Source organism: Monodelphis domestica, chromosome 4 (genome assembly GCF_027887165.1).
Source record: "Monodelphis domestica isolate mMonDom1 chromosome 4, mMonDom1.pri, whole genome shotgun sequence".
NCBI classification, from domain to species: domain Eukaryota; kingdom Metazoa; phylum Chordata; class Mammalia; order Didelphimorphia; family Didelphidae; genus Monodelphis; species Monodelphis domestica.
The window spans coordinates 438,050,267-438,061,451 of NC_077230.1; the positions used below are offsets into that span (position 1 = coordinate 438,050,267).

Genomic DNA, 11,185 nt, shown 5'->3' on the forward strand with positions numbered 1-11,185 from the left:
TGAGGACACGGCCGCGTTCCTTTCGTGCCTGGCCCGGCCCCCCCTTCTCCGGCTCCTTCGGGGTGCCCGGGGGCAGTCAGACGCTTCCCAGCTGTGAGACTGCCTGCCTCGGTTTCCTCCTCTGTAAAATGGGGACAACGGCAGCCCCCTCCGAGGGCTGTTGGGGGATCTGGGGGGGAATAACTAAGGCGATCAGCCCCGTGCCTGGCACGGCTCCACTCTCGTCCACGAGGCTGTGCCCGAGGCCGCCTCCAAAGGCGGGGTCTGTGGGGGGCTCCTCCACTGTGGGGGAGGGGCGCATGGCTGAATGATCAGGGGCGGGAGGACCGAGGAGCTGAGCCCGAGGGGCCCCCCTAGCCCAGCCCGAGGGGCCCGTGTGGGGCTTCAGGGAGAAACGTCAGGAGTCTGGTGTCAGGCTCGAGCCCTTTACTTTCCCATCCTTGCTGAGCACAGCCTTTTCCTTGTGAACATACACACTGGGGTTCCAGGGGCCCTGCAGGAGGGGCTCAGAGATTGGGGGGCCTGGATGGAGGGGCTCAGAGATTGGGGGTCCTGGTAGGAGGGGCTCAGAGATTGGGGGGTCTGGACGGAGGGGCTCAGAGATTGGGGGGCCTGGACGGAGGGGCTCAGAGATTGGGGGGTCTGGACGGAGGGGCTCAGAGATTGGGGGTCCTGGTAGGAGGGGCTCAGAGATTGGGGGTCCTGGTAGGAGGGGCTCAGAGATTGGGGGGCCTGGATGGAGGGGCTCAGAGATTGGGGGTCCTGGTAGGAGGGGCTCAGAGATTGGGGGGCCTGGACGGAGGGGCTCAGAGATTGGGGGGCCTGGACGGAGGGGCTCAGAGATTGGGGGGTCTGGACGGAGGGGCTCAGAGATTGGGGGGCCTGGACGGAGGGGCTCAGAGATTGGGGGGCCTGGATGGAGGGGCTCAGAGATTGGGGGTCCTGGTAGGAGGGGCTCAGAGATTGGGGGGCCTGGACGGAGGGGCTCAGAGATTGGGGGGCCTGGACGGAGGGGCTCAGAGATTGGGGGGTCTGGACGGAGGGGCTCAGAGATTGGGGGTCCTGGTAGGAGGGGCTCAGAGATTGGGGGGCCTGGACGGAGGGGCTCAGAGATTGGGGGGCCTGGACGGAGGGGCTCAGAGATTGGGGGGTCTGGACGGAGGGGCTCAGAGATTGGGGGTCCTGGTAGGAGGGGCTCAGAGATTGGGGGGCCAGGCCTCCCTGGTCTGGCTGAGTCCCGAGGCCGGAGCAGGCCGCGATGTACACTGGGGTGGCCTTTCCTCTGGGCTTTCCCTGGGGACGGCGGGGCCCGCTGAGGTGAGGAGGGGGCGGCGGGGGGATCTCTAAGCGCCGCTGCTCCCCGCGGCCTCCTCCAGCCCCACCAGGCGGGCGCTGTGGGCCCAGAGCTTCCGGGCCGCCTCGTCGTCCTGGGCCTGGGCGGCCGGCGGCTTCTCCCGGAAGGCGTCGAAGTACTTGCCCGAGACGTCGCTGAGCTCCGGCGCCACGGCCAGGTAGACGCTGGGCTGCGCGGCCAGGCTGGGCGTCTTCACCAGCAGCCAGAAGAAGGGGCCTGGGCGGGGCACGGGGGGCGCGGTCAGAGGGGCGTCGCGGGGGGGGGGGGGGGGGGGGGCAGGTTTCTGCCGCCTCCGGGGCCGGCCCGAGGAGGAGCGACTTACCCAGGACCGTGCTGGAGAAGGCGGAGTTCCGCAGGGCCGTGTGTCTGCCCAGCTCGGTGCTGGCCACCCCGGGGTGCAGCGAGTTCGCGGTGACCCGCGTCCCTGTCAGAGGAGGAGGCCGGAGGCAGAGGCTGGGACCGAGGCAGGGCCGGCCGCCTGCCGCGCCGTGGAGGGGGGGGGGCGCCCCGCGCTCACCTTGCAGCCGCCGGCTCAGCTCGCGGGTGAACAGCAGCTGGGCCAGCTTGCTCTGGCAGTACGCGGCCCGGGGCTCGTAGGGCCGCCGCTCCCAGTTCAGGTCCTCAAAGTCCACGTGGCCGGCCGCGTGGGCCAGCGAGGACACGCTGATGACCCGCGAGGCCCCCGAGGCCCGGAGCTTCTCCAGCAGCAGGTTGGTCAGCAGGAAGTGGCCTGCAGGGGGCGGGGACGAGCGAGGAGAAGGCGGCCGGGCTCGGGGCGGCGGCCTCGCCCCCCCCCCCCCCCCCCCCCCCCCCCCGGGCTGGCACTCACCCAGATGGTTGACGCCCAGCTGCATCTCAAAGCCATCCTCGGTGGTCCAGTGGGGGCACCGCATCACGGCGGCATTATTGATAAGAATGTCCACACGCTCCTCCTCTGGAAAAGGGCCCAGGGCCTGGCTGGGGACCGGCCCCCCCAGGCGCCCCCGCCCCGGCCCCCCCCAGGAGCCCCCGCCCCGGCCCCCACCCTGACCCCCCCCGCCCCAGCCCCCCCCCCCGGCCCCCGCCCCGGCCCCCCTCTCCAGCCCCCCCTGCCCCCCCAGCCCCCCGCCCCCCCCGGCCCCTCCCGCCTCAGCCCCTGCCCCGTCCCCCCCCCCCCCCCCCCCCCCCGCCAACGCTGGCCTGAACTCCCTCTTGGACAGCCCCCGCCCCGGCCCCCCCCAGGCGCCCCCGCCTCAGCCCCTGGCCCCCCCCCTCCCCCACCAACGCTGGCCTGAACTCCCTCTGGGACGGCCCCTGCCCAGCTGGCTCTCCGCCTCTCCCTTTTCCGAGCGAGAGGAGGCCAGGCCGGCCCAGAGTCTGCCGGACCTCAGAACGTCCCCTTCTGGCCGAGGGTCACGGGGCCCAGCGAGCTCCCAGGGCCGCGGCGGGTCTGGGCCAGCCCCCCTGCGCCGCCGCCGCCCCGGCCTCCTACCCTCCACAATCTGCTTGGCGAAGGCCCGGACGGAGCTCAGAGAGGCCAGGTCCAAGGGCCGGGCGTCCACGCGGTGGTTCAGAGTGTCCCCCCGGATCTCCCTGGCAGCCGCCTCACACTTAGCTAAGTCCCGACAGGCCAGGATGACTCGGCCTCCTGGAAGCCAAAAAAGGGAAACTGAGGCCCAGAGCTGGCTCGGGCACCCGGGCCTGAGCCTGCTGGGGAGCCCAAGGCTGGCCAGGACGTGGGCTCCGAGAGGAAGACCAGGAAGGAGCCACGGAGACCATGAAGCGCACGCTGGGGATGGGACTCAAGACACCAAAGCCAATGGCCCCTTCCACACTCAAGGTGGGGAAACTGAGGCCGACCCAGGTCACCCAGCACTCCAGCTGCCCTCCCAGGAGGCCCGTCGGAGGGGCCCTGGAGGGAGGCCCTGCCACCGAAGTCCTGAACTCAGGAGATGGAAGGCTGGGGGATTTGGCAGCCTCTGAGGCCCCTTCTGCCTCCAAAGCCGGTCCTGCGAGATCCGCCCATAGATCTGGGCCCGGTGGAATGGGTGCAAAGGCTTGTGGCGTAGTGAGCTCCCCCGTCATGAGAGGGCTTGAGCCATGCTGCCTGACTCCTCTCAAGGACTGGTTTTTCAGGTACCAGAGGAATGAGGAGCCTCCAAGGCCACTTCCAACCCTGAAATCCTGGTATTTGCTGAATGAAAGAGAACCTGAAGGTCAAAGCGAGGCGCACCCCACACAGCTACCCTGCCCTTCCTCGCCACCCCCCTGGATCAGACCGTCTTAGACCTGGAGCTGGAAGGGTCCTGGAGGCCCCTGAGTTTTTGCAGACGTGCCCAAAGGCCCATTGCCAGGAAGTGTCTGAGGCAGGATTTGAACCTAGGCCTCCCGGGTTCCAAATTCAGGGTTCCCTCTCTAGGAGGGGATGGAAAGATTGAGCCCTTGGGGCTGAGACTTTACCCCTCCGGGCCAACTCGCGGGCAGTCTCCTTCCCAATGCCAGTATTGGCCCCCGTGATGATGACCGTCTTCCCATGGATGGTGGCCTTGCTGGGGCAGCGCCCTCCACGACCGAGTCCCTGCAGGAAAGAAGCCACAAGGACCTTCAGTCCTTCCTGAACGATATGACCAGGCAGTTTTCCAAGAAATGAAAGCTCTCGATAGTCCGAGTGAAGAAATGCTCCAAGTCACCGTTGATTAGAGAAACACCACTGAAAACAACCCCGAGGTGCCACCTCACACCTGTCAGATTGACTAATTGCCAGAAAAGGAAAATGATGAATGCTGGAGGGGTTGGGGGAAGATTGGAATGCTGATGCATTGTTGGTGGAGTTGATCTGACTCAACCATAGTGGAGAATGATTTGGAACTGTAAACCTCAAATTTCCTTAGACTTATAATTGTTGAAAATTTCACCATTGGGATATTTCATACTTGGAAAATTTCTTACTGATAGTCTATTGGAATGGGAACTCCATTGGCATGGGAGGTTCCTTCTCTTCCCTTCTTAAGATTACTTTAGGACAGAAAACCTTTTGCTGAACAATGGAAAGGACTTTGACCTATGCTTAAGCATAGAACAGGAATTTCTTTGAGTCTTGATTGATTTTAGAATTGATACAATGGAGATACTTGGAATAAATCTCCACCCTATTCAGTCCTAATAGGATTGAGTAAGGGCTGCAGCCTAGATCAAAATTTAATTATTCCAATCTCTACCATACTCAAGTTAACAGGATTTAGAAAGGGCTGTAACAAAAGAGTAAAGATTTAATCATTTGAAAAATATGACCTTCAACAGACATGTGCAAAAGCCAGAAACCTCTGGGCGGTCCTGGGTTAAACGAGAGCCTCCATTGACAGGGAAATTGATGAAGAGTGATTGGTAGATGTGAGGACTGAGGGGAGGCAACTTGGATGGTGTCCTTAAAGATAGGAGGGTCTGGAGACTGGGGGGAGGGTTGAGTTTTTGGTCGGTGGTTCGTGGGCTCTGAGGAAGCTTGCTCTGAAGGAAGCTGAAGGTGGGGGCCTCTGAGACTGTTTCTCCATTTTGGACACGTGAGTGAAAGGGACTGATCTCTTTTCTTTGCCCCAGCTATCTAAGGGCTTGGGCCTTTTGGCCCAGCCTAAACAGAAGGGGTATTTAAGCCCTATTCCCTTCTCTCCCCTTTCTCTCTCTCTATATATATCTCTAATTCCTTTCTTGCTCCTATTGTAATTAAACTCCAAAAAAGGCTGACGGCTGACTTGAGTTTTCATTTAGGAATTACATAGCTGATTCCTTGGCGACCTTAAATTAATATATATCAGTCTTTTAAAGTGATTCCCTTGTTACAGAACTACGCCCCCAAACGGATCAAACTATCTATACCCTTTGACCCAGCAATAGCACTACTAGGTCTATATCCCGAAGAGATCAGGGAGGGGGCAAAAGGACCACATAAACGTTTCCAGCATCTCTCTTTGTGGTGACAAAGAACCAGAACCCGAGGGATGCCCATTAATCAGGGAATGGCCAGACAAGCTGGGGTATGTGACTGCGGTGGAAGAAATATTACTGCACCATAAGAAACGATGAGGGAGATGGATTCCTTAAAACGTTGAGTGAGCAGGGCCAGATCATTCTACACGGCAACAGCAATACGGTAGGATGATTAACTGTGAGGATGTCAGTTAACGCTGATAAAACAGTGATGGAAGCCATTTAGAAAACATGGCACTGGGCTCCGGAGAGGGGCCTGATGGCCTCCAAGAGCAGCCGGAAGCATAAAGTGTTCTTCTGGCTTCGTTGTTGTATCATGGCCAAGATGGAAACATTTTGTATCATTTCCCAAGTATAATTGATATCCCCTTGTTTGCCTTCTTAATGGGTCAGGGGCAGGCTGGAGGAAGGGAGAGAATTAGAACTCAAAATTTAAAAAGTTAAAAAAGGTAATTAGGAAAAAGAAAAAAGGAAGAACACTAAGCACTCCAAGATCTTGTCTAATTAGATTCCTTCACCAACCCCAGATAATGACAAGGTTCAAATGGGACAGGTATTATCTTCCTAGACCTGAATATAAGCAGTTTATCCTCGTTAAGACCGTTATCACTGTTCATCCATGTTGACCTTTTTATGGTTTTCTTTATACCTCAAAGTTTCTATCCCCATTTTGTGCCCCCCTTCAGCCCCCACAGCTTTACTGGCTAACTTGTTCTTGGCTGTAAGACCAACCTTTTCTTTTCTGGAATATCATGTTCCAAGCTCTCCGCTCCTTAACAGTTGTGGCTGCTAAATTCTGTTTGATCCTGACTGTGGCTTTTTGGTGCAGTAGGGCCCTGAATCCTCAGGGAATTTCTTCCAAGACTTACTATGGATGGTGCTTCTATTTTTCCACAAAAAATGGAAATGAAAGCAGAAGAGATCACCCCAGGGCAGAACTCCCCTTGGACCTCCTTGCCTCTGTGAAACCTTGGAAATCAAAACCACACATAAGGGGGGGCCCTACTGTACTTGAATAATTTTTTTCAGGATGCTTGAAGCTTTTTCTTTTGACCTGGAGGCTCTGGATTTTGACTAGAATGCTTCTGGGAATTCTCTTTTTGAGATTTCTTTGAGGAGGTGATCAATCAATGCTTTCCAGTTCTACTAGCCCTCTGTTCTAAGAGAGCTGAGCAGTCTAAAAAGTTTTTGAAATGAGACATCTAGGCTTTTTTCTTTTTGGGGGTGGGTTGTGGCATCCAGAAAGTCCAACGATTCTGTTGTTTTTGCCAGGAGATACTCAGGGGCACATGGAGACCTTCCAGTTGTCAGAGATCCCGAGGAGGTCTGGTCCAGTCCAAGGCAAAGGCTGATCACTGCCCCCTGGGCTGAGGACTAAGTTCTTCACCTCAGTTTTGGTCAGATAAGGAGCAGGTGGTACTCGAATCCACCCATCAGCCACCTGGGGAGCTGCAGCTAGTGGTTTCCCTAGGTCCTGGGATTCCTGCCCTCATTATTTCATTGCAGGATTCATACTGGACTAGAAGGTGGAACTGAGACTCTGCTCTGCTCCTGAACTCACGATTCTCTCAGGATACAACATAGCGCCTCCCAACCACTGTTTGGTCCCCTCCTCACTCTGCCCTGCTGAAACACAGCAGGTTATATGTGACAAAACTGCTGGCTGGCACCTGTCCCAGTGTGAGTCGAGAGGTGTCCTGGAACCCCCTCTTGCCCTTGTGCACATTCCCTCCATAGTATGCTATATACTCCTGGTCTGACCTTGTCCTTAGTATGTCATCCTGGGCTGAGCTGGGCTGGACAAATGACTCACTGTGACTTTTCCATATTTCTCCATCAGAATTCAGTCTGGTTCATTCTCTAGAACTGTCCTGAGGGGAGTCAAACCGTTCCTACCCCTCTGCTACCTTGGCTGCCTCTTCTGTTCACTGATTAATAACATTATGCTTAGACAGAGGAACTCCAAGGAGAGTTCTGACATAGGCCAGAACCTCTGTTCTAACTTCTAGTCTTAGAATGTTACCTGGACCACTGTGGGGGGAAGTGACCACTCAGGATCAAGACTACTTGAACTCAGATCTTCCTGGTACCAAAGCCAGCCCTCTCTGCTGCAAAGACATGCTGCTTCTCTTCATCAATAACAATGAGAATGAGAATGAGAGGCAGCAAGGTATCAGGGAGACTTGAATTCAAGTCCTACCTCTGACTCATTCTAGATGGGTGCAACCCTCCTAGTACACAGTCCAGAGTTGTCAAGCAGGGGTATGGTGGTGCTAGCTAGTCAGACTGAAATGTAATTGGGGGATGCTGAACAAAGTGAATAATAATATAATATGCCACAGATAATGGTAAAATATGGTTTCTGAGGAAATTATGCACCAGTGGCCTCCTTTCTATTTGAATTTGACACAAGGGAGTGCTCTGTGAGATTTAAAATGGTTGAGGTCTTAAACTGTAGTGATTAAAATAGTGGAAGATATAAATTGTGATAGATATAAGAGAGGGTGAGTAAATTTGACCGCAGAAATATGTTTCACTACAGTGTCTTGGGTTTTAAAATCAAATATAAGGTGGTTGCCAGGGAAATATTCCCAATTATTCAAATACCCAAGTCAATTGGGTTTTATAGAGATTTTTAATTAACAATACAATGAGTAATCAAAGAAAGATAGAGAGAGTAAGAAAGAAATAAGTATGAAGGGCCTCAAGCCAATATGGCCTAGACCTGAGTCTTAAAAAAGAAATCAGTCAGTTTTTTAACACTCACCACAAGGTCTGACTAAATAAGGATACTAGTGACACCAGGCCAGTGTCCTTCCTCAAAGAGTCTTCCAGCCAGAGATTGTTTCAAAAGGCCTCTCTCTCAAGAGCCTCCAGAGCTCCTACCCCAGAGGGACAGAGTCCCTCAGAGGAGCTCCTCAAGGAACTCTCCTTCAGAATGAGAGTCTGAAATCGAGCTCCCTTGCTCTTCTCTGAGCTCTTATTTTTAAGGGCAAAATCTCCTATGTCACCTCCCCTAAGTTCTTACATCTACCAATCACTGTAGATGTTTCTAAAGGACCGCCCATTTTGAATTCACAGCTGAGTAGTTTTCATCTCTTTAGTAAGTCAGAAAAAAATGCTGCTGTGTCGACAAATTTCTTTAAGAAAAAAACCTCTGAATAAGTTATCACCCTTTTAGATTTAAATAGTTTACAAGTTGCCCCACCTTTATAGGTACTTAGTATCCCATTGTATGAATTCTAAAACAGTCATGACTCAAAGAACTTCCTGTCCCTTCCATAAGCATGGATCAAAGTACTTTTCATTGTTCTCAAGGAGCTCTCTGTCCTAAAGCAGTCCTAAGTAGGGTGGAGCAGGGATATTCCCAAGGCAAAGAGCCCCCACACTCAAGTAGAGTTCTCACCATCTGCTAGGGAATTTTTTTTAAGTACGAGATTCCCCAATGGGGGAAACCCCTAACATTCATAAGTCTGAGAAATTTTGAGGTTTACAGCTCTCAGCAACTTTGTTTGATTCTTCGATGAACTCGGCAATGATTTTCTTTCTCTCTTGCACCTCCATCTTCAATTCCAAAGAAGGAAACCAAAACCTCCTGACAATGGCCCTGTCCAGAAATGGAGACTCCACCTGTGCCTTGGACCATACTTCTCTGTTGGGGAGTAGGCAGCCTGCCTCCTCCTCCAGGCCTCTGGAGCCCCCGGGGTGGATCATTAAAGAACAGACCAGAGCTCCCTAGGCTTTCAAAGGGCATCCGCTATCTTGATGGCATCATTGAGGTGGTGGAAAATTGTCTCCTGGTCCTGCTCATCTCTTCCTTAGTTTCTCTGAAATCATCTCCTTCATCGTTCTTCAAGCAGAAGGCTACTCCAGAGGAGTCCAGAATTCCAAAAGTACAATTCAATAGCACTGTACCATATTTACGTGACCATGGAAGTACTATAGTGCAATGGTGCAGCGCAGCAGCATGAACAATGCTAACAGCACCAAGGTAGTACAGTATTCCCATAGTCGGGTACAACAGTTTTATACACCACTTACTGCACCAGGGTAATACAATCCAGTGTTCCACCATGTTATTGTACAATAGAGGGGCCAAAGAGAGCTGGCTTTAACTTTCCCGAGCCTCTGCTGGCTTATTTGTGAAATGGGCGTGGGCACTCTCCGAGGTCTAGGGTACTGGAAGCTAGGGCAGGACTAAGGTAAGGAAAGAGGAAGCCACGCCCCCAACACCCTAGTATCCACGTGTAGAACGGCGCCCATTTCACAGAGCAAGAAACAGAGGCTGAGGCAGAGAAGGAAACTGAGGCGGGGAGGTGGGTCAGTGATGTCAAACAGCCTCCCTGCCCTCCCGCCAGGGGTCTTGGGTGCCACCCCCCACTCACCGGAGAAGCACAGCGGCCCCCAGGAGGCTCCCGGCTACAGACAGAGGCAGCACGTAGCGGCTCATCGGGCCCGCCCGCACACATCACGGCACGTGGCAGGGCGTCATGTGGTAAGTGCCCCTCCCCGCCGCCGCCGCCGCGGAGACTGCTGGGACTTGTAGTCTGCTCCGAGATGGTGGACTCCCTGCCCCCTCCCCGCATGTACGTCTAGTTCACCCGCAGTTGAAAGTGGGTTCCTCCAGTCGAGTGCAGGCATCCAGGAGGCGCCTAATAAGGGCTAAAGGCGAGGAGACTCGGCCCCAGGCTGCTGGGGGCCATGGACCGGGGACGGGGATGCAGACCCAAAGAACAGCCCCTAACACCGGTGACCCAGGGATCCTCCTCTCCTCCTCTCCTCCCCTCCTCCCGCTTACCTTCCTCCCCCTCCCCTCCTTTCCTTCTCCTCTTCTCCCTTCCCCTCCCCCTTCTCTCCCCCCCCCCCTCCCATTCCGCAGCAGCTGCCGGATAAATCACGGCCGCCGACTTCTAAAAAAGGGAAGAAGCCTTGGGGGAGTCGGACAGCAGGAGCCGAGGCTGCCGGGGGAGGGGAGGCAGTGGGCAGGGTTTCTCCGTTGGCAGGGGGCTGGAGCCTGAGGCTGGGTGGCCCCGTGGGAAATCTCGAAGGCCCGTGGGAGGGTCTGGACGGGGTTCGGAGCCCTCCCCACAAAGCTCCGCCTCCCACGGGGGAAGGGGGCTGCGAGGGCAGCCCTCTCTGGGGTCACGGCTCCTCGGCTCCCAGACCCGGGGGCCGCCCTCCTCCGGAACGCACACCCCAGGCCCCAGGAGACCGCCGAGAAGCCCAGGGAGGGCGCAGTGCTCCTGGACAGCTGGCTCGGCCGCTTTCCCAGCCTCCGGGCCTCGGTGCGTGGGAAAGGTCTCGGGTCCGCTATGGCGACGTCTGCCCGCCAGGGGGTGCTGCGGAGGAGGAGGAGGAGGAGCGCGCGCTCTAGGAGAGGCGGGGGAGGGAGCGCTGCTCTGGCTTTGGTGTAGCCCCTCCGGAAAGGTTCCCGGGACCAAAGGGAGCACTGTCCGATGGGCGAGAGCCGTCTGGAGAATATGGGGAGAGGGAGGGAGGGAGGGAGGGGGGATGAGGAAGGAGAGTCAGAGGGGGAAGAGAAAGAGGGGAAAGAAGAGAGGAGGGAGGGAGGGAGAGAGAGAAAGAGAAGAGGGGAGAGGGGGAAGAGAGGGAGAGAGCGGAGAGAAAGAGGGGATGGGGAGAGAGGGAGGGGGATGAGGAAGGAGAGACAAAGGAGGAAAGAAGAGAGGAGGGAGGGAGAGAGAGAGGGAGGGGGATGAGGAAGAAGAGACAAGGGGGAAGAGAAAGGAGGAAAGAAGAGAGGAGGGAGGGAGAGAGAGAGAAAGAGAAGAGGGGAGAGGGGGAAGAGAGGGAGAGAGCGGAGAGAAAGAGGGGATGGGGAGAGAGGGAGGGGGATGAGGAAGGAGAGAC

The 11,185-nt window shown here is 56.0% G+C and overlaps 1 protein-coding gene across 1 annotated transcript; it reads right to left on the minus strand.

Annotated features, from left to right (window-relative positions):
• Nucleotides 1-411: 411 nt before the first annotated feature.
• Nucleotides 412-10,637, minus strand: RDH13 (retinol dehydrogenase 13). The gene is made up of 8 exons (XM_056796619.1): nt 10,508-10,637; nt 9,700-9,976; nt 3,794-3,911; nt 2,826-2,981; nt 2,184-2,288; nt 1,872-2,084; nt 1,677-1,778; nt 412-1,570 (listed from the first exon to the last, which is right to left on the minus strand). Exons 2-8 carry the CDS (start codon nt 9,898-9,900, stop codon nt 1,344-1,346), a joined length of 1,122 nt encoding a protein of 373 aa, XP_056652597.1. The 5' UTR covers nt 9,901-9,976; nt 10,508-10,637; the 3' UTR covers nt 412-1,343.
• Nucleotides 10,638-11,185: the final 548 nt, after the last annotated feature.

Bases quoted from the DNA above. Each gene is read 5' to 3' on its own strand.
- RDH13 (XM_056796619.1), bottom strand. From the start codon at position 9,900: ATGCGGGGAGGGGGCAGGGAGTCCACCATCTCGGAGCAGACTACAAGT. The intron at 3,912-9,699 runs GTGAGTGGGGGG...TCTTTCCTGCAG, and splicing joins GGGGCCGCTGTGCTTCTCCG to GGACTCGGTCGTGGAGGGCG. The intron at 2,085-2,183 runs GTGAGTGCCAGC...CGCCCCCTGCAG, and splicing joins GCTGGGCGTCAACCATCTGG to GCCACTTCCTGCTGACCAAC.